This window comes from Prionailurus bengalensis, chromosome B4 (genome assembly GCF_016509475.1).
Source record: "Prionailurus bengalensis isolate Pbe53 chromosome B4, Fcat_Pben_1.1_paternal_pri, whole genome shotgun sequence".
Taxonomy (NCBI): domain Eukaryota; kingdom Metazoa; phylum Chordata; class Mammalia; order Carnivora; family Felidae; genus Prionailurus; species Prionailurus bengalensis.
Window position 1 is genome coordinate 138,565,338 of NC_057358.1, and position 25,825 is coordinate 138,591,162.

Sequence of the window (25,825 nt, forward strand, 5' to 3'; positions counted from 1 at the left end):
CTATTATGACTAGAGAATCGTCTATTTTTAATTCTGTCAATTTTTGCTTCATGTATTTTGAGGCTCTATTAGATGTATACACATTTTGAGGTCATGTCTTAATGAATTGGCCCTTTTATCATTGTGAAATGTCTGTGTTTATCTCTAGCAATAATCTTTGTTTTGAAGTCTAGTTATGTGATATTAAAATAGCCAAGTTATATGTTAATTGTATCTCAGTGAAACTGGAAAGTAAAATAACCATACTAGCCTTCTTATGCCTACGGTCTATATGGCGTATTTTTTCTCATTCACTTACTTTCACTTTATTTATGTCTTTATATTAAAGTGTTCTTTTGTAGGCAACATTTAATAGGGCTTTTATTTTCTTATCCTCTCTCTCTCTCTCTCTCTCTCTCTCTCTCTCTCTCTTGCATTCTCTCTGAGTGCACCACACACCAAGGAAAGGACATAAGAAGGCAGCCATCTACAAACTAGAGAGACGACCCTTACCAAGTACCTGACATGCTGGCCCCCAGACCTTGGACTTTCGGCTCCAGTATTGCCAGAAATATTTACCGCTCAAGCCCCCACTCTAGGGTATTTTGTTTTAGCATCCTGAGCTGACTAAGACCACAGGAAAGATGAGGGCTGAAAACTCAGAGTGGGGCCATCAGAGGTCATGTTAGGGGAGGAGGCACAAATGGAGAAGGCAGACTCTGGACTCCCCCAGTATTTAGAGATCAGGCCAACAAGGCGCCAGAGAAGCAGCCTCAGTGGGGCTGGTGGGAAACCAGGCAGGTGTGGTGTCCTGGAAGCCATAGGAAGGGGTTGGGGTGGGGGAGGTGGTTCAAGTAAGGGGCTGTGTCAGAGCAAATGATGAGGAACCGGAGGCGGAGGCAGCGGCTGGGTTTGGGCCAGGAGGGCCTTTAGTGTCCCAGACAAGTGCAGTGTCAGTGGTTCAAACAACCACGTAAAACTCTGGACAAGTTTTGCCGGCATGGCAGAGCAGAGAAGGGTGTATCTAAGATCTACAAGATAAATAAAAAATAAAGAGCACTGGTACGCCCACATCCCAGCCAAGGAGATAGAAGGGTCCCAGTGCAGTCCCAGGCCTCCGCGTGCCCTGCAAGAGAGAATTCTCAGCGCCACCAGGGCATCATTGATGTGAGTTTCGTTTCTGCCGCTGTCTCGTGTTTCTAGACTGTTTACACAGGAACCAGTCCCTCCGCAATGCACTGTTTTGCATGTTGGTAAACGTCACCTAAGGGGATCATATAGCACATTTTCTTCCACAGACTGTAGTTGTGAGCACGGTTTGCTTCAGTTCAAAAAATGACCTCTAGAAACGTGTGCGCGCCAGGCTTCCGCGGGGGACTCCAAAGAGCTTGAAAGTGACCGCTGCCTTAGGGCCCCCCTGCCTCCCGAGGGACTCCGCGGCGGCGGCCCCAACAGGGTCGCCTGCAGGCGGGAGCCCCCTGGCGGGGGTGGGGGAGGAGTTGGGACGGTGAGCGAATCCCGAGCTGCCCCGCTGCCCTGCGGGGGAGGCGAGTGCGCCCACGGAGGCCCCCGCAGCGGCTCCTCCCCTCGGGCAGGCGCGGACCCCCTCGGAGCGCCCCCGGGGCGGGGCGGGGCCAGTGCCGCGGACCAGTGAGCTCGCGGGGAAGCGCGGCAGCTCCGCCCCGCGGTGTCCGCCCCACCCTCCCGCCCCGACGCGGAAGGTGCGGAGTCGTCCGGACCCACATCACCGGCCCGGCCACCCACTTGCCCCCATGGCCGCCACCGCTCCGCTGCGCGACTGCCAGGTACGCGGAGGTTGAACCCGGCCGGGCCCCGCGGCCCCGGCATGGCTTGGCGCTCGGCGGCGGGGACGGGACCGACCTGCGCGGGACCCTGGATCCTCCGGGGAACCGGCCCCCGAGGGACAGGCGAGCACCTGGGTGCAGGAAGGGACCAGAGTACCCTCCTGTGGGACCCCAGCGGCGCGGTTCGGACCCCGCGGAGACCCCGAGACCTATAATGCATTAGCCCCAGCCAGTGTGGCGCAGGAGTGTCTCTTTCGGACCCTCCAGGGTGGGCAGCCTGAACCCATGTTGCAGATGAGGAAGCTGAAGTTCAGAGGAGCCCGGGGACTTGCCCCCCAGCCGTGCAGCCTGAGGAGCTGCCCGCTGTGCTCGGGGAGTAGAGGACATTTTCCTTCCCAGGGCGGGGTCGCAGGTCTGTGCACCCCGGCAGGATCCAAAGGGCAGCCCTAACAGTGAACAGTTCTAACGATGTCTAGATCTTTCTGCTGACAGACTTGTAGGTCTGCATCATTTGATAAAGTGGAGAGAGGAGAGGTATTGTTACTGTGCTTGGCAGATACCGTGTTTGCCTGCCAGTTGGAAAGTCCACCCTGCCGGGCCAGGCTCTCTAAGGCTCTACCCCTTTTCTGTCCCCCTAGACCTCCCCTCAGCCAGATCAGGGACTCCCGTTTCCTGAGTGCTCCCCTGGCAGACACTTCACAGTCACCCCGTGCATCCTCCAGAGCCCCATTCGGGGCCAGCGAAGGGTCTGAGAGAGGATGTTGCCAGAAGGCACACAGCTATTTAGGGACCCCTGGGATTTGCATCAGGATCTGCCCCCTCGCACCCACAACTCGGCGTCCTCTGCTCTGCACCGTCTATGAAATCTGGGAGTCCCTGCCAGCCCCACAAGGCTGGCTCATATGGAAACCCACACTCACATGATGCGAGGCATTTGGAGATCTTCTGTGCTTGGGGGTTGGGGTTCACATTTATGGCTGGAGGACTACATGGAATAAAGCCCTGAGAGTCTCTTCTTGCTGTGTGCAGGCGTGGAAGGATGCGGGCCTCCCACTGTCAACCACGAGTAACGAGGCCTGCAAGCTCTTTGATGCCACCTTGACCCAGGTATGCCTGCCGGGCAGTGCGGCGGCCTCTCTAACGGCCGGTGGGGAGGTGTTCAAAATTACCAAATGCTTTTAACTGATTTATTTTTCATTTTTAAATGTTCTGGCCCATCGAACAGCTACATTTACTTACACAACGCAATGAATGGTCCTTACACAAGTGCAAGACAATGCCCCGCACCCCCGTCCAGCACGGCTTTGCTTAGATTTACGGCCAGACTCCCGTGTCGTGTGATGTACTCTCCCAGGAAAGCCGGTCGACGATGACCACGAGCAAGGGTGGCACTCAAGGCTTCCTAAGCTTCACATCTTTATCAGCACTCTTGTTTTATAAACAGTGAAGCTCTTCCGCCCCATTCCTGCCCAAATCTCCTGACAAACTTGGGTACAGGAGGGCCCAAATGGGGGACCCAAACATGCTTCGTAATGCTTAGAGGCCCCGCAGCCAACAGCTTGGGAAGTAGGGGATGCTGTTTTCAATTGTGTAATGATGTTAGCAGTGGGTTACAGCGCAATTTATGTACTCCAGACCCTGGTGCATGGGAACGTGTTGGAGACAACCCACGGTGTGGGTGAGAGGTGCCCCCAGGGTCAGGCAGACAGCAATGTTTATCAGGATGCTGACTCTCCCCAGGCCTCCCTCTATGGTCTGCTGAGGGTTTGATATGGGGCCCCTCCACTTTGGGCTTCGGCTCCTGGCTGGGGCCAATTTTTGAATATACCACTCTCATCTATGGCTGTTCCAAGACCCACCACCGTATTACCAGTAATTTCTAACACCAGTGAAGGAGCCTGCAGTTTTAGAAGTAGGAGGGTCTCAAGAGGTAGGGTCTAACCACTTTGTTTGACGGGTGGGGAAACTGAGGCTCAGAGAGCTGCGCTGACTCCTGCAGTGAGGCAGATGATGAGCAGGGTAGGCCTGGGTCTGTATACACCGGTGGGAAACTAGAGCCGGGTTTATCATGAGCAGTGAGAACCCTGCCTGCGAACTCCATCCATACAACGTAAGGACCGAGGAAGCTTCTAGAAACATAAGTACAAGAAAAAACCAGTGAGATGCTGTGAGCTTGCCGAAGGACTCCACTGTGCTCATTTGAACTCTGTGCCCTTCCTGCACGTTTTGGCCCCAGTAGAGCCCCGGATTTGTTACAAAGCCCGTTCCTCAGTGTAACACAGTCCTTCCCCGGACCCCGCCTGTGTATCTTCTGTCCCATGTATCAGCATCTCTGGGCCATCCTGTGTTCGAGCGTGGGCGTCTCCGCTCCAACTCCCGTGTGTCTTATTAAAACACACTCTGCTAATTCTGTGTAGATGCAGGTCAGACATCTACACATTTTTTGAGAGGACACATTTTTTGTTTTGTTTATTTTTGAGAGAGAGAGAGAGGGGTGAGGAGGGGCAGAGAGAAGGGACAGAGCATTCGAAGTGGGCTCTGTGCTGATAGCAGTGAGCCTGATGGGAGGCTTGAACCCACGAACCGTGAGATCACGACCTGAGCTGAAGTCGGACGCTCAACCGACTGAGCCACCCACGCGCCCCTGAAGGTCTTTTTGGAAAAGAATGAATGAAAAGTAGGAAGGTCCCAATTGTGGCGCCCGACTTTGAGGCCCCCTCTCATAGCTAAAGAAGTTGATGTTCGAGGCGGGTCACCTGTCAGGAAGAAGCTTTCTTTAGATGCTTCTTTCCCGAATATGGGGGCCTCACCCGCCCTAGAAAGTGTGCCTTGAGTTACGAGTATTCAGGCTCTTCGCATGAGACCAACCCGGGTGCAGTTCAGGTCATGAAATACTTCGTTGTCTAGAGAGAAAATCCAGATTCAGACACATGCCTCCCTTAACGTGAACTAAGGACTCCCTGGGGACAACGTTGTTTTGCCTTTTCTATTTCAGTATGTCAAATGGACCAATGACAAAAGTCTTGGTGGCATTGAGGGCTGCCTGTCAAAGCTCAAAGCAGCAGATCCGACCTTCGGTGAGTGATGCTGTCCCCGGGTTGAGGAGCCGCGTCTCGTGGGTCCGAGCGCTCTCTGACTGAGAGACTCCACTGGCCTGGGGAGGGCAGGCTGGTGGCAGTGACCAGGCTGGCCTTTTGCCCGGAGGGAGGGCAATAAGACAAGAGCCACCGATAGGCTTGGCATAGCGCTGCCTTCATAGAGATGCCAGGTTCCATGTAAGGCATCTTTCTTTTGAAAAAAAAAAATTTTTTTTTACATTTATTTATTTTTGAGAAACAGACTGAGACAAAGCATGAGTGGGGGAGGGGCAGAGAGAGAAGGAGACACAGAATCCGAAGCAGGCTCCAGGCTCTGAGCCGTCAGCACAGAGCCCGATGCGGGGCTCGAACCCACGAACTGAGATCATGACCTGAGCCGAAGTCAGACGCTCAACTGACTGAGCCACCCAGGCACCCCTGTAAGGCATCTTTCTAATTTTTTCCCTAATTGTTTGTCAGGTTGACAGGGAAGACACCGGTCCTATTTCTCAGGGGAGGCAAGAGAATGAGAAACGTACCCCAAACCACTCAGCTGGTAGTTGGGTGGCTAGGACCACATAAGTCTTCCTGTTTTCCAGAGCTGACCTAGAACATCAGAGGTGGCTCCTGGGGACTTTCAGGACACCAGTGAGGCTTAGCCCAAGCATCTGGGCCGCCAGGGCCTAGTGACGGAGGCTGGCATCACAGACAAGCCGTGTGCGCAGAGGGCACGGGGAGGTCAGCCCCGTGCATTTTGGAACCCCAGGAGGGTGGCCCCAGGAGGGGTGGGGTTCCAGGCCTGGAGGAAGGGCTGAGGAGGGCAGGGCAGTAACCACTGTCCCTTTCCATGCCACTATGGCCAGCTCCCGCTGAGGACAGGACGCACGGGATGGGGGAAGAAGGAAGCTGAGCCCAGCCTATGGGGGACCAGGAGCCAGGAATGGGCTCGGGCTCTCTGAGCAGACCTCGGGCCCCAGGGTAGAAATGGGGGCCACATGGGTCGTCCCAACACTCTGGTTGGGTCCTGGGTCTCCGGCCTCGCCAGTGACTGAGTTCCAAATGCCGGCGGACCCCGTGCCTCTGTCAGGCTGGGGGCTAGGAAGCTCAAGGGGGACCCGGGGGTCTGCAGACCTGCCAGCAAGGTTGCTACAAGGGCACAAGGCATACCCTCCCCTGTCCCCCCCCCCCGCCCCCCAAAAAGCTCTCTGCGCATAAGTGGCTGAGACAGACTGTACTCCAGGGACCAGCCCCCCCTGCATGGAGCATCTCCTCAGCAGCCCCCTGGAGGCCCGGCGTTGGTGGTAGTGACAATATCAGCCGATGAGGGAAATTAGGGCTGGGGGGTCGTGGGAGCCGGCAGGCAGCCCTGACCAGTTCACCCAGTGAAGGAAGATGCTCCAGACGTTGGCAGAATGCCCTTGTTGGAAAAATATTTGCAGAGGTACAGCGTGTCTCTAGGGCTGCTTCCGCTCCTCGTGAGTGGCGAGGGCCCAGGCCGGGTTCCCCACTGCTGCGGGGGGGCCCGGCGCACAGCCGACCAGCCGCCTGGCCTGCCCCTCCAGGGATGTGGGTATTTATTCCTCACTTGAGGCTGGGCAGGGCAGGGCAGGGTTGGGCAGGGCGGGGCCGGGCTGGGCTGGGCCGAGCTGGACGCCCTGAATCACCAGCTGCTGCTTTCCAACCTTTCGCCAGCGATGGGCCATGCCATCTCTAATGGCCTCGTGCTGATCGGCACCGGAAGCTCCGTGAGGCTGGACAGGGAGTTGGACCTGGCCGTGAAGACAATGGTGGAGGTCTCCAAAACACAGCCGCTGACGCAGCGGGAGCGGCTGCACGTGTCTGCAGTGGAGACCTTTGCCAAGGGGTAAGGGCCTCCCCGGCCGTGGCTGGCACCCTGAGACCGTGCTGGGCGATGCCCCGGGGGCTCCTCCACCGCCCTTGGGAAGCGGGACCAGGGGTGGGCTCGCCCTGCCTCCTGTGGCCATCTCTCAGTGAAAATCACATCCTGCCCGTCTGCTGTGCCTTCACGTGACTGCAGAACGAGAAAACAGTTGGCTAGGATTTCCAATTTAGCATCCAGACAACTTTCCTTCTTTAAATGAATTGGGTGTTATGTTTGTGACAAAAATGATAGGACCACGTTACAGAAACGTATGAAAGACCAGAGCAGAAAGCACTCGCCCTATCCTCGCCCCAACATACCCTCGCGAACATCTGTTCACAGCCTTCCGGGTTGTCCCCCCTGTCTCCCTTGTGGCCACGGCTGTCCCCCAGTGTTTCATGGTCCCGCAGCCCGTCTCTGGGACAGCCCCTTTGCGTCTGCGCAGCCAGGGGAGATGCCCCGCACAGCTAGGCGACCTGAGCTGATGTCTCATGGGTTCCGAAGCAGGAACAAAAGGGGCTGAGTCAGTGGCAGGTGTCGGCACGGGGGTGGGCTTCCCCCTCAGCTGGCTCCCCCTCACACAGCTGGTTCCCGGTCCCAGGGAGATTGCCTTTGGCAGCCTGTTAAACCAGTTTTTTTGTTTGTTTGAATTCCAGAGTAAAACTTCCCACTGGTTTTTCAATGTTCTGAGCCACAACCTAACATGGAAACTTTTTTGTGTGGGTGTATGTAGAATATGTTCCCTCTCTCTCTCTCTCCTCTGTCTCTCTCCCCATACCCCATCTCTCTGTCTCTCATATATATGTATATATATTATAAATATATACAATATATTATATGTAAATATATTTATATAAATATTTAATATAGGAATATTTATATAAATATATATTATAATATATAATTATATATTATGTACAGTATATGTAATTATATATTATATACTTAAATACATATATACATATTTCAGACTCTGGCAAGAAACGATGCCTTTTGCCCACCACATGTGTATGAAGTACGTGTTCAGCGCTGCTGAGAAATCTCTCCTTCTCCTTGGCTTTCAGGAACTTTTCCAGAGCCTGTGAACTATGGGAACAGATTCTCTGGGACCACCCAACAGACATGTTAGCCCTAAAATTTTCCCACGATGCCTACTTTTATCTGGGCTACCAGGAACAGATGCGGGATTCTGTGGCTCGGATATACCCCTTCTGGACGCCCGACATCCCCCTTAGCAGGTATGTGCCAGCTGGAAATCACGTCGTTTCTTTCTTACTCTCTCTCTCTCCTCTGTCCTAAAAGCATGGCAAGGCTCCTGGCCTTGCCCTGGAAATCGTGAGTCTGCTGTGGCTCTTCTCCGAGTTCTCGAAAGTGGAAAGATCTCTCTGTTTGCTCTTCCTCCCATCCTGTGAACAAGGCAGCAAGCAGCATGTGTATCGGTCAGCCCAGGGTAGTTTTTGCTGCGGTAACAAGCATCCTCTGGTTCTGCAGAGGCTTGTTTCTCGCACATGCTACACCCCTGTCGTGGGAGGGCCCAGGGCTCTGCACCCCTTGTCATTGTCTCCCTCTTACATCAGGGTCCCAGATGGTGAAGATGCTTTCTGGACACACTGGTCACTGAGAGGGAGAGAAGAGGGCACCCCCGAGGGACTCACGGTGGCAAGGCTTACGGAGGAAGGGCCACCCTGCCACTCCCAAGTCATTGGCCAGAGCTGGTCACCCCCCTCCCTCCCCCAGGACACCAGGCAGTGGAGCTCTGCTGTGTGCTCGGGAGGAGAGGGAGGCCTGGAGTACCTGAGCGGTACTCCCTCCCGTGTGATGGCTGCACAGAATTGCCTTCATTGTGTCTGAGTCCCAGGACGGTTGTGAAAATCAGCCAGCCCCGTGGATTGGAGAGCTGGGTTAGGCAGGGTTCTCTATAGAAACACAACCAGTAGGGTATGAACTTCTGTAGCTATGTTATTTACATGTTTATACGGGGCAGAGATTGATTGATTTTAAGGAATTGGCTCATGCAGGTGCAGGGACTGGCAAATAAGTCTGAAATCCACAGGACGGGCCAGCAGTCTGGGGAGCCCATGTTGTAATCTGGAGGCAAAATTCCTTCTTCTGAGGACCTCGGTCCTCTCTCTTAAGTCTTCAACTGTTTGGACGAGGCCCACCCATATTATGGAGGGTAATCTGCTTCACTCAAAGTCTGTAGATTTAAATGTTAATCACATCTGAGAGATACCTTCATAGAAACATCCAGATAGTATCTGACCGAACAACTGGGTACCATAGCCCAGCCAAGGGGACACATGAGAGTAACCATCCCAAGAGCCTAACAATACTGGGCACACCATAAGCATTCAATGCATGTTTCAGTGTGGAAGGTTAAATGACCCCAATAACTATTTAGAAGCAATATTTAAAATATTTAAATATTTAAAAGCAATATTTACAATATTTAAATATTTAAAAGAAATAAATATTTAAGGGGTGCCTGGGCGGCTCAGCAAGTTAAGCGTCCAACTTCGGCTCAGGTCACGATCTCATGGTGTGTGAGTTCGAGCCTCACATCTGGTTCTGCAATGAAAGTGCAGAGTCTGCCTAGGATTCTCTCTCTCTCTCTCTCTCTCTCTCTCTCTCAAAATAAATAAAACTTAAAAAAAGAAGGAAAGCAGTATTTAAAAGAAAAGTCTGGAAGCCCGTGTGCTAGAACACTGCAGCTATGAATCGTGAGAGCTAGACTTTGTCACTATGCGCGGTAGTAAAGATAACACCTGAGTCACCAGTAGAAACTCGGTTGTTCTTCCTTGTTTTCGTGGGATCCCACAAAACTACAGCAAAAGACTGCCTCTGTCACGTGTGACTGGCCCGGCGCTCAGTGCTGATGATCACAGACGAGCGATGGAGAAATGGCAGTGTGTGCTGATTCAGTGAAGTGTCCCGTCCCGGGCCGGGCCTGGGCCAGGAGCGAGCGGGACAGACGGGTCCTGGCCGCTACGAGCTGGGGTCTGGGGAGGAGCTGTCCAGCAAGTACAGGCGGGGCTGGGCTGGGGGTGTGCACGCCGCTGGCCAGCAGAGAAGCCACTGCCAGCCTGTGCTCACCAGTACTTCCCAAGGGAGGTGTCCCGGGCTGTGCCTCCAGGTGGGTGTCACCAGCCGGACAGGCAGGAGAGGGCCCTTGTCGTCCTCAGTGGAGACAGCGCGCTGATGCTTAGGGGGTGGGCTGTGAGTCGCAGAGGGGCCCGCTGCAGAGACGGGGTTTGGAGTAGACGATTGTGCCGACGCTGGGGGGTCACGGCGCTCCCCACCGATCAGCAGCGTCCAGTTGCTGGGAAGCCTGGTGCTTGGGGTGGTACCTGGAGGGGGCGTGTGTCCGTCTCCTGGGGCTGCTGGGACAAAGTGCCATAGACTGGGCCACCTAAAGCGACAGTCCATTCTCTCACAGTTCCAGAGGCCACAAGTCGGGAATCCAGGCATCACCAGGGCTGTGCTCCCTCCAGAGGCTCTAGGGGAGGCTCCTTCCTCGCCTCTCCGTGGCTTCCGGCGGGAGCTGGTGATCCGGGGTGTTCCTTGGCCTGCAGCTGCGTGGCTGCGGCGTCTCTTCTGTGTTCACGTGGCTCCATCCTTCGTGTGTTGTTTGTACGTCCCTGCTCGAGTCCTCCTCTCCTTCCTCTCATGAGGACATCCGTCGTTGGGTCTAGGGCCCACCCTCGTCCCGCAGGACTTCAGCTCGATGGCGTCTGCAAACGCCTGCATTCCAAATTAGGGTCCGCGCTCAAGCATCGTTTTGGGGGACACGGTTTGGCCCATACTGAGGGTTGCACAGTCCACTGTTGTTGAAGACTTTTTGTTTGTTTCCTCTCTGTTTTTTTAGCTACGTGAAAGGCATCTATTCCTTTGGCTTGATGGAAACCAACTTCTATGACAAGGCAGAAAAGCTTGCCAAAGAGGTAAGTGGGCCCTTCCCCTCAGGGGTGGCATTAGGCGGGGCAGAGCCCACACGGCCCCCCCTCCCCGCCCCCCCACTCTGGTCCGGTTTCCCGAGAGACCCTGGGGAGGACTCATATTACCAGCAAGGGCAGCTGGCCCTCCCACAGTCCGCAAACTGCCTCCACGGGCCAGGAAGGTGAATGAGGCCCGGGGAAGCTGTGTCCACCTCTCCCTCGGGGCCCTGTGCAAGGCCGCCCCAGGCTCCCCGAGCTCTTGTCTGTCTCTGTCCAGAGCTCCACGGTCGCAGACAAAGGTTGCCTCCGGGTGGCCCCTGACCCGGGGGGCCGGGGTCTTGTCAGCCAGCTCTTCCCTCGACCTCTGCCTCCCCCCAGAGGGAGGGAACCATGGTGAAGGGTGCAGAGGAGTGTGGTTTTGCCAAGCGCCTCCTGTCGGGCCGGGCCCTTCCCGCCAAGGGCCGGCTGGTACCCAGGTGCATGCTGGACGCCCCTCACCAGCGGACTGGGACCGAGCAGTAGGCCGCGGCGGTGGACTTGGGGCTCATGGTGTCCTCTGCGGTCCTCGGAGGCCGTGTCCTCCAGCCCCTCTCCTCACAGGAGTGGAAACAGGCCCCAGGAGGGGCTGTCGCGCGCCCGGGGGCGCCCTGTGCCTGGCTCCGTGACAGACACCCACTCTAATCTGCTCATCCCCTCCGCCGCGAGGCAGCACGCTCCTCGCCGTCCAGACGAGGGGGCCACGGTGCAGAGAGGCCACGGCTGGAGCCTGCTCACGTCCAGGCAGCTCAGGGAGGGCAGAATGTGTGCTCACCGGGGCCGCCTGACCCGACCACCGTCCGTTAGGCTGCCTGGACCAGACCCGGCTCCCCCGCGTCCCAGCCAGTGTTCCTCCCCATAGACATTGCCCTGGTTGCCCACGCACCCCTCCCCCGGAGGCAGCCTGCACCCTTGGGGGGCCCAGGCGGCCATGAGGTTTCTGAAACCTGTTCCGGTTACACAGATGGAGCCCAGACTTGAGCGCAGGGGGACGGTTCCATGCTCCATGGCGGTCTGGGCTCCGTGGCCTGAGGGAGCAGGGCGCGCTGTCCAGCGGGTCAGCCACGGGAAGGTGCCCTGAGCGCTCGAGGGCTGTCAGACTGGCTCGAGAAGCCAGAGGGCAGACAAAAGTGTAGGCTGACGCCCCACCGGGAGCAGGACGTGGTGGAATGGGGTGCCCTTTCTCCTGCTGTACCCAGTCGTGCGGGTGCCACGCTCTGAGCCCAACACCAGTACACCCGAGGTGATTCCTGGGCAAGGCCATGCTGTGACAGTGACTGCCAGGCCTCCAGGAGAGCGAGGGTGGGCTGCACCAGGCTCCGCTGGAGTCTGGAGAGGCCTCACGGTGGTGGTGGTGGTGATGCTTGGGCCTGCGAGCTTCTGCGTGCCAAACCCCAGGGGCCCCCGAGAGAGCAAAGGGCTTCAGGCAGGGGAAGCACAGCCTGCTGAGCTCAGGAAGCTTGGAGCCACGTGATAGGCTGAGGCTCAGGGCGGATGGGGGCGGGGCGGGCCCTAGGGCAAAGGTTGGGGGGACCGGCAGGGCGGGTCGTGCAGTGCCTCGTGGCTCTGTCCCAGGGAGACTGGGGAGGAAGCTGGTCCGGCGCCCCTGGTGGAAGGTGGGGCCTAATCTCGGCCGGAGGTCCGGGCCACTCCCTGCCCTGAGCTGTGCCCCGCCGGAGAGCAGCACACTTAGGGGATCCCTTCTCAGGACGCCCCCTCCCCAGGTCTGCGCGGCTGGCCGTGCCCCTGCAGTCCCCGAAGTGTCCTGGTCCTGCAGGGCTCTGCCAAGGTGCCCATTGTCCCCGAGGACACCTTCTTTCTTACAGCGCCCCCACGTGGACCGGGCAGGCCTGTGCAAGCAGCGGGCGGGAGCAGAGAGGCAGGCTTACCGGGGAAGACCTGTCTGCCTAGACCTCACAGCAGGTGCCAGGCCAAGGCCTCTGCCTCTGTGAAAGGCACTGGGCACCGAAGCAGTCAGTGGGGCTGGAGGAAAGAGCGGCCTGGTGTGCAGGACCTGGGCTCGTGTGGATTGTCCCCTGGGCCGCTTTGAGCCTCAGCCTGCCGCTCTGTGCCGGGCACTTAGGAGGTGCGCAGTGAGCATGAGCTGAACACAGGACTCAAAGAAAGCTACAGGGGGGTAGGAATCACGCCCCGTGTCCTGCCCGTTGCTGGTCACCCGGCAGGCTCCCCGGTCACATGAGTGTCTGTTGTTATTCATAGCAATCCCGTCAGAATGAGCCCGGGCTGCCACACGCGTGGTCATCCACGAGGGGCAGCCGTGAGCACTCGGCAGTCTGCACAGCATTCACGCACGCCCACCGCGTCCACTTGATCTCCAAGGCCAGCCCCGAGGGGATGGCGGCATTGCTCCTCACCAGGGGGGACAAAGGCCCAGAGAGGCTGGCCGGCAAGTTGCAGGTGACTCGGCTGCGTGCAGGAGGCTCTGGGGCCAGGAGGATGAGTCCTGGCTTTGGAAAGACCCAGCTGTGGTCTTTCAGCCTCCCTGAGCTCAGTTCCTCACCTTTGAAATGGGCGGTGAGATCCTCGCTGGTGGCATCCTGTAGATGGTCAGCGGGGCTGGACTTCGGGGTCACTGCTGTTTTGAGGCAGGGCCCGGTGCGCACGCGCTCCAGCAGCTCGGGCCCCTGCTCCCCACGTAACCTGGTCACCAGGCGGCCTGACTAATCCTCGTGACCTCCGACCATCTTCCACCCCCTCCCCACGTAGGCTTTGTCCATTAACCCGACAGACGCATGGTCGGTGCACACCATCGCCCATATTCACGAGATGAAAGCAGAAATCAAGGATGGATTGGAATTTATGCAGCACTCAGAAACCCACTGGAAGGTACGATTCCTGTCGATGGGTCATCTGCCTGGAAAATTCCGCCCATCCCCTTGGGTTAAGGCTTTAAGGACAGAAGTTACAGGCTGCAGCTTAGTTCTGGGGGAGCTGGGTTGTGTCGAGCCGCAGTGTCCCCAGGGACCCACAGGGCTCCCCGAAACCTGCCGGTGTTTTGCAGGTGATTCTAGAAGATTCTAGAATCTGGAATCTAGAAGATTCTAGAAGTTTTGGGTTGGGGCATTTGGTGTAAAGGAACGGGTCAGAAAATGACCGAGGACACCAGAGCCTGGCACGGGGGAGAACCGTAAGAACCCTGAGCTGTGTCTTACCACCAGCCGGCTGGCTCAGCATGGAACCCACGGGTGGGCTCGGGGAGCACGCGGCGCAGCCAGGGGCCGATGGGGCCATGACGTGCAGTCGGCTCCCCTAGGCAGATACTGATAGTGTTTGCGAGAGTGCTGAGTCTGGGGGAGGAGGAGCGGCTGTGTGGCCATATCCTCTGGGCTGAGGGCCAGGGGCTTGCCCAGGCAGAACCGAGGGAGGCCAGGGAAGGCTTGGGCCAGGGCCTTCCAGCACATTCCATTCCCATTCCTCCCCCAGACGCTGCGATTTTACTGGGTGTTGGGTGTTGGAGGCCTGGCTGAACCCTAGGGCAAGAAAGTGACCCTCTGAGCCTCGGTTTCCTCATCTATATACCTGCTGTTGTAACAACTGGGAAGCCCCCAAATGAGGTCTCCTTGGTGTTGGTTGTAGACATGTATAAAATGAGGCAGCCCAGTCTGGCCGGGTAATGCTTGCGTCTGTCCCCTGCCGTGGCTTGCATCTGTCCCCTGCTGTGGCTCCTGGCAGCCTCTGGCCTGGCAGGACAGTCTTGCTTTAGATAGTGTGGCCTGGGACTCCCTTTCCTCCTCCTCCTGCCCCAGACTGGTGCTCAGTCAAGATCCTACCCTGGGGACCCCACGGAGAGTCCAGCCCAGACTTCTCTGTCCTCAAAAGGCCCGATCAAGTGGAGTGAGCAGCTTCCCAGCAGCCCATGAACCACACCATGATAGGGACACTCTTAGGGATGTGGAAACCCAGAGGAGGCATCCAACCCCCCTGGACTTGAGGGTGAGGTGGTCACGGAAGGCTTCCTGGAGGAGGCAGCCCCTGAGCTGGGTATTGAAGGGTGGCTAGGAGTTTGCTAGGTGATAGATGGGGAGGTGGAGGGTATTCCAGCCAGATTGAGCAAAGACACCGAGGCCTGCAGGGGCCTGTGAGGAAGAGGGGATGCAGGCAGCCTGGGTGCCGTCAAGCACGGGTGTAAGGTAGACGTGGGCCTTGGAGAAGGTGTTGTCAGTTCCTCTTTCCAGGAGGTAGAAGGTGGTGTCCAGGTAGGGGGAGGAAGTGTTCGCGGTAGCCTCACAGAAGGAAGGGTTAGTGCTCACGATGGGGCCTGCAGACTGCCAGTCGTCAACCACACCCCCCTTCCTTGCCGGCCTCGCCAGTTCCTGAGGGGAGTCCAGCCCGGGACTCATTGATCCTCGCGGCCTTATTGGGATTTGGACACCCCGGGGGCCTCGGCACCTGTTGGTGGATCCATCGCTCGTTTTCTTGAGGCTTGAGGAGCAGGGTGACCTCCGTGTCAACTGTCCTCAGAGCTGACGGGGACGTCGGGGCACAGAGGTGCCCGGCACAGGCCGGCCTCAGCATGGGTGCCAGGGAATGTTTCCCGCACTCAAGGTCGGGGGACGGTCCTGCACTGTCACAAAACCACGGCTGGTATTTTTTTTCCCACAGGCTGTCAGGTTTTTCTCTAATTCTCTCATTTCCCTCCCCCCCCCCCAGGACTCTGATATGCTTGCTTGTCATAATTATTGGCACTGGGCTCTGTATCTGATTGAGAAGGTAAGCTGGTTAGCTGTCTTATCCTACAAAGATGTCCAGAGAAATAAATATTTGTCTACCTTTTGCTGGTTCCCCGGGACAACAGTTTGGGTTTGCACGTTTAAATGGTGTCTGGTGTAACAGAGCATTAAGGTTTTCAAATAGCTCTTCAGGCTTAAACTACGTTAGGTGTTTTTCGCCGTGTGGACGCGGAAGCCGTGTAAGCCGCATGTAATTTGTGGACACAATTTAGGTCAAGTGTCCTCAGCCGCTGGAGTGAACGAAGCCCCTACCCCTCAGGCTGCGCCTGAATGAGCTGTGAGACCCTCCAAATGCTTTGTTCCAGTGAGAGTGAGGGTGTGGGGAACAGCCTCGCCCCCAGGGATTCTGCCCCTCGGTCCCCTCTGTACGGGAGCTTCTTACAATGGTGCTTATCGTGGAAGAAATCTAGAAGCTCCCTAAAAGCCCAAAGGAAAATGCCCAGAAGTTGAGGGTCCGCGGTGACACAGAGATGCAGTGACACAGTGTGTGGAAGAAAGCAGTGGCCCCCATTGAACGTAAGACAGGGAAAATACAGGGGAAAGAGAAAGACTAGAAAAATAACGTGTCACACGCTCATAAGAGTGTGACAGGCACATTGGGGACAATAATGCTTCAATAGAAACTGTCCCCTTAGCAGCAGAGGCGCCAAGACCCCAGAGCAGAAGTGGTTCTCCTCTTCCACCCTAAGACCCTCTGGGACACTGCCCCCGCCCCCGCCCCCCCATGGGATGTGCTGGGGTGGGGGGTGGGGATTGGCTTTTCTTTTTTTTTTTTTTTTTTTCTTTTTTTTTTTTTCAACGTTTATTTATTTTTGGGACAGAGAGAGACAGAGCATGAACGGGGGAGGGGCAGAGAGAGAGGGAGACACAGAATCGGAAACAGGCTCCAGGCTCTGAGCCATCAGCCCAGAGCCTGACGCGGGGCTCGAACTCACGGATCGCGAGATCGTGACCTGGCTGAAGTCGGACGCTTAACCGACTGCGCCACCCAGGCGCCCCCGGGGATTGGCTTTTCGGCTCATTTCTCATATTACGTTTCACCTTTGCTACATTTCACCTTTGCTACATGTTTTTGTTTTTTTTTAAGTTTATTTTGAGAGAGAGAGAGAGGGAACGAATGGGGGAGGGGCAGAGAGAGAGAGAGGGAGGGAGGGAGGGAAAGAATCTCAAGCAGGCTCCTCGCGGTCAGTGCAGAGCCTGATGCGGGGCTCAAACTCACAAACTGTGAGATCATGACCCGAGCCGAGATCAAGAGTCAGACGCTTAACCGGCTGAGCCCCCCGGGCGCCCCTCCCCTTTGCTGCATGTTGATCACGGGACCTTGATTCTTGATTTTTCCAGGGCGAATACGAGGCCGCGCTGACCATTTACGATACGCACGTAAGTCTACTTCCGCCCCTAGTTTGGTTGAGGGCAAAAATTTGCCCTTTTCGTCTCTAGCGGGTGTTTGAGCCCGTCAGTATTGTCTCAGCCAGAAACAACAGCTGAAGCAAGAGCTCCCCTCTTGTGCAAGGCCTGCTGGGGTGAGTTCTTGCCCCACGTAGCGGCGTAACCCGTGACCCAGATGGGGCGAAGACCCTCGGGGACTCTGTGCGCCGTGGGCGCTGGTCGAATGACGCATCTAAGTTGGTCCTTTCTGGCCTCCGGGCTTTTCTGTAGTCACTTTAGATTGCTTTTCTCTGGTAGAATCAGTGATCTGCCCACGGGAACTTTTTTCAGTGTAGCAAGATATGTACGAGATTCGCATCGGGATCATTTTTGTGCGTATGGTTTGGCGGCCCTGGGTCCATTGACTGTCACCACGGCCTGTCTCCAGAACTCTTTGGTTTCTCCGACTGTAACTCCGTGCCCGCTGAACACTAGCTGCCACCCACCCTCCTCCAGCCCCTACGTGTGCCTTTAAGAGAAAACCAGCCTAATTCACGGCTCCTGGGAACCCCTGTGCAGACTTTGAAACAGGAGACCGGGGTCACAGAAGTGCCTGGGGCCCAGCGCTCTAAACCCAAGGAAAACATTCAGTAAAGTTTCAGTGGAGTCTTCCTGTCGAGTTTTGTCAGGATTGCGTAGTGAGAAGTGAAGGGTGACTCCTCAAGTGCCGTGAGGCACAGGCCAGCCGAATGTTGACCTGGGAACTGGTGACACAGCCTCCCACCGGCGTGGCCTGAGGCTGGGGACCGGAGGTGACGGATGCTGACCCGGCCTCTGCTGGAGGCTACTGTTCTCTCTTCTTCGGGTTTCCAGCCTGGACCTGCCACAGGCCTGGGCAACGGGATGATCCTGGTAGTTGAGGCAGAGGGGCGGTGGTGGGGGCTCCTGTTTGCTGAGGACTGGCTCCGTGCAGGCCCCACACGTGGCCCATCCCTGCGGCCCCTCATGTGCCTCCCCCCCCCCCCCGCCCCGCCCCTGTCTTCCAGATCCTCCCCAGCTTGAAGGCCAGTGGAGCGATGCTGGATGTGGTGGACAGCTGCTCCATGCTGTACCGGCTGCACATGGAAGGTAGCCCGGTCTGCATACTCCCCTTGCGCTCCTCTGCCCTCTCTCCTCCCACAGGACGAGAGGAAGGGGACCTGGGCCCAGAGCTGGGCAGGAGCTGATGATCGAGCCACTCAGGGCCCCGCTGCAGGCCCAAGTGGCTTGCCCATCTGTGGGCCTGGGTGCCGCCTCTGCAGTTGCCTTCCAGCCCGGCTGAGGCCTCTGGGCCCCGTGCCTTTCCCACGGCCTGCCCACCGGACCCGCAGGGCACGGGTAGCACCTGGCCACCTGTCTTTGGGTGCTGCCTCCTCTCTCAGAACAAGAGAGGTGACCGTTTCTCAACTCCCTGGGATTTCAGAGAGCGAGGTTTCTCAACATTGTCATCCCACACTCTGTAGGTAGCCGGTTGCCAGATGCTTCTCCCTTTCCCCTCAGGCCCAGCCTGTATCCGCTCCAGGCCCTGGGTCAACGGGACGATGTGGGGATGAGACCTGGGCAGGGCAAGCTGTTTCCGGAGGGTTCCAGGAAGGCCTCCTCGTGGAGGTGAAATGTGAACCATGGAAGGGTGTGCAGGGTTTTGCCAGGCAGGGATTGGGAAAGGATATTAGGTGCAGGGAGCAGCCTGTCCACTGCCCCCAGGACACAGAAACCGGCAACCTGCTACGGGACGAGTCACCGAAGAGCAGGGTCAGTGTGGTCCAGGCTGAGAGGCAGCTGGGGCTGAGCTCGGGTAGGCCGAGGCCAGAGCAGAGGCTGCTACTGCGTTTTCCAGGCCAGCTCACGATGTTCAGATGGTAAAGCGGCAAAATTGAAAGCTGGTCTGTCGAGGGGCCTGGAAGAAAGGTGGAATCCTGTTGACCCAGAGACCCTGTGAGCCCTTTGCCTGCAGAGGCAGGGCTTGAAGCCGCCTGGAACTCTCTGGGGACCCTGCAGCCTCTCACCTTGGTGCACGTGTGGGGGGCGGCTCAGAGGGACAGAGGCTGGGAGGCACAGTCGTGGGGCCAGGGGCATGTGGAGGCAAGACAAAGGACACTCACTCCCCCACCACAGAGCGGAGACTCAAGAGACCTGTCCGACCTGACGGGCCGAGACAGAGGTCAAGGGCAACATCTCCCAAACCACTTCGGGAGGTGCCCCCAAGAAGCAGGAAGAAGCTAGTAACTTCCGGGAATCGGGAGGTGCTGCTGGGGAGCGGAGAAGGGTAGGGGCTGTCTATAGAGTTGAGAAATCTAGACACGAAGGCGGGAGAATTATTTATTGAGCAGATTTTTATAAAACACCTTGTATCTCTCAGGCGTCATACCGATGGTAACCGTAGGAAGAATTTTATTTTGTGTATTTTTTAAAAGTTTATTTTTGAGAGAGACTGAGAGAGAGCACAAGCAGGGGAGGGACAGAGAGGGAAAGGGAGGATCTGAAGCAGGTTCTGTGCTGACGGCACAGAGCCCGACGCGGGGCTCGAACCCACAAACCGTGAAATCATGGCCTGAGCCGAAGTCGGACGCTTAACCGACTGAGCCACCCAGGCGCCCCCACAGGGAGAGTTTTAAAAATGGTTTTGGGGGTTGTCAACGGGGCCAGAAACTTCACTTACTACCCTTCAATAGGTTAATTTGTTTACCTTACGAATCTGTTGCTTTTATAATTACAAGAAGTTAACATAAAACGGGCCCAAAGGCCTCAGGATGAGGCCCGATGCTGCTTGCCGGCCCCGCTCCCCTGCCCAGCCTCTGGGGGGCGTGGGGGTACAGGAGGCCCCCGCGCAGGACGTGCTCATACAGAATGCCAGGCCTGTGGTTTCTTCCCCGTGTCCTCAGGGGTGTCCGTGGGGGAGCGGTGGCAGGACGTCCTGTCGGTGACCCAGAAGCACAGCCGTGACCACATCCTGCTGTTCAACGACGTGCACTTCCTGATGGCGTCTCTGGGTGCTCGGGACCCCCAGACCACGCAGGAGCTTCTGACCACCCTGCAGGATGCCAGCGAGTATGCACCGCAGACTGGGCCCTGCTGAGAGAGCAACAGGGTACTGGGGGCGTGCCGAGGCCGGCTCCGTCCCTGCCCCTGCCCGCCGGGGGTGCTGGGGGTGGGGGCCCCCTCGGGGAGTACGGCTGTGGGAATGCCGTGGTGGTGGGGGGGGCTGCTGCCACACGTGTGCCCCACAGGCGTGTGCTCCCAGGTGGATGTATCCCACGGGGTACACTTGCTCCCCCGAGAGATGGGGCACATCTCCCGGCTGGGGGTGACAGCATCTGTGTCATGGGCACAGCCTCCCACAGGGGACATGGTGAGGCCCCAGAACCAGAGAGACCTGCTGCTTACAGCATCTGAGATCCCAGACTGAGCCTCAGATCTCTGCTCTGAGCCTCAGTTTCCTCATCTGCAAGCTGGGGACAGTGGCAGGAGAGGGAGGTGCAGTGGCACGGTCATACAGCTCCCCGGCACAGCTCCTGGCATGGGTGGGAGGCCCCGGGGAGCCCAGGGTCCTCCGCAGCGTGGGCCACCGGGGATGTAGCTGAGCCCCGCCTGTAGGGCTGGAGCTGTGGGAGGCATGACCCCTGGTGGTCTGTCCTGGGGGCCAGGCACGGGCTGGCCACCGCCACGGCCGCTGCCCTAGCCCTCCTCCCAGAGCTGTGCTGCAGGAACCGTGGCCTGTGGCCGGGGAGGCAGCTTCAGGAGAGGTGTCTGCTGTTGGCTGTCTTTTCACCACAGGGAAGGCCTGGGGAGCCCACCAAGCACTTGAGTATTTTTTTTTAAATCTTTTTAATGTGTACTTATTTTTGAAGGAGAAGGAGACAGAGCATGAGTGGGGGAGGGGCAGAGAGAGAGGAAGACTCAGAATCCGAAGCAGGCTCCAGGCTCCGAGCTGTCAGCACAGAGCCCGACATGGGGCTCGAACCCACAGACCATGAGATCATGACCTGAGCTGAAGTCGGACCCTCAACCGACTGAGCCACCCAGGCACCCCGAGTATTTGATTCTGGCTTTTAAGACAGGCTTAGAGCCGGCCGCTGCCTCCATGGCTGCAGGCCCTGTGACCCAGACCAGCGGCCACCTGAGGGCCAGCAGGGAGACAGGGGCCGTGACAGCCGTCCGCCTCGGCCCCGGGGCCAACTCCAATACCAGGCCTTTACCTGCATCGTCTGCAAGCCTCCTGACAGCCCCGAGCGGTTGGCACTGTTCCCCACACTTTACAGATGAGCAAGGTGAGGCCAGAAGTTGAGGGGCCTGCCTGAAGTCAGGTCGCTAGTGAACAGCAGAGTTCAACCCAGGGTTGAGAGAACCCCCTCGTCTCCCCTTCCTGGCCGCTTCTCCTCCGTCGGCTCGCCCGACCAAAGCACCTGCTGTGTCAGGCCCAGAGCCGGGGACACCCTCCCCTCAGGACGCCTGAGTCAGGCAGGGAGGCATCTGTGCTGTGACGGGCAGTGCAGAGCGCCCTGCAGGTGACCGAGGGCACCTTCTCCGGCTGGCAGGTCCCCCGGGGAGAATTGCCAGCACCTCCTGGCCCATGACGTGGGGCTGCCCCTGTGCCAGGCCCTGGTGGAGGCCGAGAACGGGAACCCGGACCGTGTCGTGGAACTGCTCCTGCCCATCCGCTACCGTATCGTCCAGATCGGAGGCAGCAACGCCCAGGTGAGCCTCCGGCCACACCAGCAGCCTGGGTCCGGCAGGGTCTCTCGGCGTGGGCGCCCGTGGTGCGGGGGTGTCCTTACCATTCGCATCCCCCGGGAAGTTTGCCCCTGAGAACAGCCCTGCCCGCAGTGGGGTGGGGGCTCCCGTCCCTCATCCCACGTTATAGGAGCCCAACCTGCCCGGTGACCTTTCAGAGAGACGTCTTCAACCAGTTACTGATCCACGCGGCCTTGAACTGCACTTCTGGCGTCCACAAGAACGTGGCACGGTGAGTTCCTCGCTCACACCCACACCGGGCTTGGGGACGTTTCTGAGCATCGCTCCCTCTCTCATGGGGGTCTCCCCACGGGCTTCCAGCTTGCCCTGAGTCTCCCACCTCCCACCACCCGAGGCTATGGTGGGGGGGGGGGGCTTGTTTTTCCCTGTTAGCATGCTCGGCTTGGCCAGAGGGGGTCCACCCCACCCCCAGGCTGGTCCTCCTGCCCTCCCCAGCCCACTCCTCATTCGAGCCTTGCTGTAAGTTGCCCAACACGACCTGCTGTTTCAGGGTCCTGGGCCTTTGCACATGCCGCATCCTCTGCTGGGGACGCTGTTTCTCACGGGGCTGACTGTGCTGGGCTCCAGGAGGTGGCGGGGGGGGGGGGGGGGGGAGGGGGTTGTGGCAGGCAGACCCAAGGCCTAGTGGGTGGTTCTTATTTCTCATGTGGGAAGTAACGCTAGCAACTATCTCTTACATACACACACACACACACACACACACACACACACACACACGCGCGCACGCATGCACAATGGGGCTGGGGCAGGGCACATTGCCCTCAAGGCTGTGGGGTAGCTGGAGCTGGTGGGGAGTTAGGGAGAGAGGATGTCCTGGAGAAGAGACAGTTGAGGGGAGGCCCGAAACCAGCGGGTTTGACCAGACCCATGTCTGGTTAGGAGGAGGGGCTGGAGGGTTAGGGATGTGGGGGTGGGGGTGCCCCCAGAAGAAAGCTCTGCAAAGCCCGGCCCTCACTAACAGCCTTGGAGCTCCCACACCTGACTCACTTTGCCCTACATGGGGCAGCCGAGTTCATGCTGGTTCCTGCACCAGATCTTCTACCTCTGGGGTGAGATGTGCCCCCCACCCCAGAACACCAAAGGGAAAGGGAAGAAGGGAGGAGCTGTGGGTAGGTGTCAGGAGACCCAGTGAAAGCCCTGCAGTGAGTCCCGGGTGGCCTCTGGCGGAGCCGTGGAAGTCAGGTGGAAAGCCCAAGGGTCTGAGCGTAGGCTCAGGCGGTGCATGCTGGGTGAGCCCCAGCTGCCCCAACAACATTTCCAAACGGAGCAGTGCAGGTGTTCTCAGTGCTGATGAAACAGGTGTACACGCTCTGGAATCGGTTAAGACTCTGAAGCATCTTTGGACACGTGTGGTTCATAAAAGCCACACCCCTTTCTTTAGGGGGCAGATCCCTTAGAGAGTTCCAGGTCCCGGTGTGGTGCGGGTTGGCAGGGAAGGTGAGGCCCTTTGGATAGGAGGGCTGAGGGCTGGAGCAGGGGAGCTGGGGCAGGTGCAGGGTGGGGGCCTGCCATGGTGGGTAGAGGATGCCCTCTGGGCTGGGCAGAGGGTACTATGCAGCAGGGGGTCTGTCCATGGGCGAGCTGAGGGGGAACGGGCCCTACAGGCAGCCTGGAGCCCGTGGGGACCACCGAGGGCCACCTGCTGCAGCCAGGGTGACAGGCTCGCCTCCAAGTGCCCTCCTGTCATTGACAGAAAGCTCATGCCCCTCCCCTCCAAGGTAGAGATCCTGGACCCCCTGGAATGGCGTCCCCGCCCCTAGGGCCAGGCCTAGCCCCTTAACCCCCCCTCACCCCACGGAATCCCTCTTGTCAATTGTTTGGGGGTCTTTCCCTTAAATGATACTTGCTTTGTTCAGACTTGCCTTCCCATAGCCACTGGCCTTCCCAGCGGGCCTCATGCCTGGCTTCCCCTTGACCCCCACAGTCCAGTTCTACCCTCTTGTCTGGTGGAAGGATGGGCCCTGGCTTCCTGAGGCAGATGAAGCCACAGTTATGTGCTCACCTAGCTATGTGTGTCTCGGGGACAGCGTCAAAATGTTCTCCAAACACTGATGTTCTGGTTACGCACTGGAGTCCCTACCTTCTCATCCTTGAACCTCCCACGCCTGGTTCACCACCTGGTCCCCCTGCCAAGGTCAGGCCTCCTGCTGCTGGGCTCTGTCCCTCCTGTCCCCTCTCTCCGGTAGCCCGGGAAGGGGAGCAACTTGCTTTCTGCTCATCTCAGCCCCAGGCCGAGCTGCCTGTCCTGCCTTGGGGCCCGGGAACCATCAGGCCCCACATCCTTCTAGAAGATTCCACCACAGACCCTGTCCCTGTTTCCACAGGAGCCTCCTGATGGAGCGTGATGCCTTGAAGCCGAACTCACCCCTGACCCAACGGCTCATCCGAAAGGCTGCGGCCGTCCACCTCCTGCAGTGAGCTAGGCCTGGCCCCCTCCCCAGGGTCAGATCGGCTGCCCCCTGGCTTCTAGGGTTAGAAGCGGCTAGAGCCCGTTAGGTGGTTCTGTTGAGTAATTTTGCAGCTTTAAGCAAAAAGCCCTGTAACCAGCAGCGTTACAGGGAGCGGGGACACCAATCGACTTTAAACACGAGTCAGGATCTTTTCGTCCTTGTTCAGGGCTGAGGGGCAGCCTCAAGCAGTTAGAACCAAACTAGTTTTGTTACCACTTGCCTTGCAAACTGTATCTTCGCAGGGCACTCCCGCATCTCCTGGTGTTCAAGGGTTGGAAGGCGGGGTTGGCCGGAGGCCAGCGCAGCTCAGGGAGGACAGTCTTCCACACAGCCCCTGGGGACCCCCTCTCCCCAGGCTGCCCCTGGGATAAACCCTCACCTTGTCTTCCTCATATTCTAGATCTGTTGTCCCATCTTTTGGTTGAGGGCACCCATGATGGGGGAAGTGACTTGCCCGGGTCACAGCTAGTGGAGGCCCTAAGATTCGCCTTGGGCCTCCGCAAGGCCTCACCTCACCGTCTGTGGGTCCCCCAGCTGCCCCCCACCCCCCACCTCAAAGAAGCACAAGCATGTGGGGGGCCCTCTGCCGTCTCTGGAGAGGTCTGTGAGCTTCCCAGGGGGCTGCAGTGGTGCCGATCAAGGGGCCTCGGGTATGTGGTTTCCTTTGCCAGCTATGACTTTAATCATCCGAGTGCACAGGCGCTGAGTTGACACACTTTCTGGGGCGTGTGGATTGAGCCCAGGGTTTCCCTGTTGTGGCAACAAACACACAGCACTGTGGCCCGTGGCCTTACCACGATCCGAGCCGGTTTTACAAATGCTGCCTCAGTCTCAGTTTCCCCCTTTTCCTAACCTGGCCCTTAAACCAGGGAGTTGCTGATTTCACTGGAATGCACCCGTGAGGGGCGATCCTGGCCCCTAAGTGTGTCTCAGGTTCCTTCAGTGTAAGCTGACATTAGGGAGGGACTCAGGCAGGGGGCAGGTCTCCTGCAGTGGAGGCAGTGGAGGCCTCCAAATCGATTAGACAAATTTTCTGGGATTAAAATAAATTAGGTAATCAGTTCCTTTGACTTGCTGGTGACACCTTTCCGCATGTCCCATGTGTCAGGCCTGGGTCATGGGGAGGCAGGCTTCTCCTTGAACTTGGGGTGTGGGTGGGGCAGTGAGTCAATGGGTAATTACAATAGGATTTCGAGAGGGGTGCTGTCTCTACTCGGGAGATAGAGACACATTCCAAAGGCAAGCCTGCCCTCCAATCCTGAGCTGTCCCCTCCTGCCGGATGCCATGATACAGCAGGCTCACACTCCATCTGCCCTCCCCTCTCCTGGTTCCAAACAAGACGCAGAGTGGCCGTGGAAGGCGGAACCCGGGTCTCTCCTCGGAGAAGCCCTCCACTCGTGTGGGGCAGGCTGGCGAGGATGCCCTTTCCTCCCCTGCTGTGACCTCCTCAGGTCAGGGATGGGATCTGTCCCAGCACCACCCAGCACTTGGCCTGCACTGAGGACCCGTCGAGGAACATTGGTGAATGAGCCCATGAATGGATACATAAAAAAATGAAGCAGAATCTTATTGGGGGAGGGAAGAAATGTGTCTGATGGGCAGGCCCACGATAGGACAGATGGAGGACGACACCGTTTAGACTCAGCGGCAACAAGCTATTGATACTTGGTGCTGATACTGAGCACCTCCTAGGTGCTGACACGATACAGGGAGAGGAGCATCGGGAGTGGGTGTTGGGGGCGCTCACCCC

The 25,825-nt window shown here is 57.9% G+C and overlaps 1 protein-coding gene across 1 annotated transcript; it reads left to right on the forward strand.

The window, feature by feature from the left end:
• Positions 1 to 1,662: 1,662 nt before the first annotated feature.
• On the forward strand, positions 1,663 to 25,144 carry TTC38 (tetratricopeptide repeat domain 38). Its single transcript, XM_043562925.1, has 14 exons — positions 1,663 to 1,784; positions 2,814 to 2,891; positions 4,780 to 4,861; positions 6,554 to 6,725; positions 7,808 to 7,981; positions 10,609 to 10,684; positions 13,442 to 13,561; positions 15,386 to 15,445; positions 16,807 to 16,845; positions 17,880 to 17,961; positions 19,755 to 19,920; positions 21,408 to 21,567; positions 21,762 to 21,835; positions 23,949 to 25,144. Exons 1-14 carry the CDS (start codon positions 1,752 to 1,754, stop codon positions 24,040 to 24,042), a joined length of 1,410 nt encoding a protein of 469 aa, XP_043418860.1. The 5' UTR covers positions 1,663 to 1,751; the 3' UTR covers positions 24,043 to 25,144.
• The last annotated feature ends 681 nt before the right edge of the window (positions 25,145 to 25,825 follow it).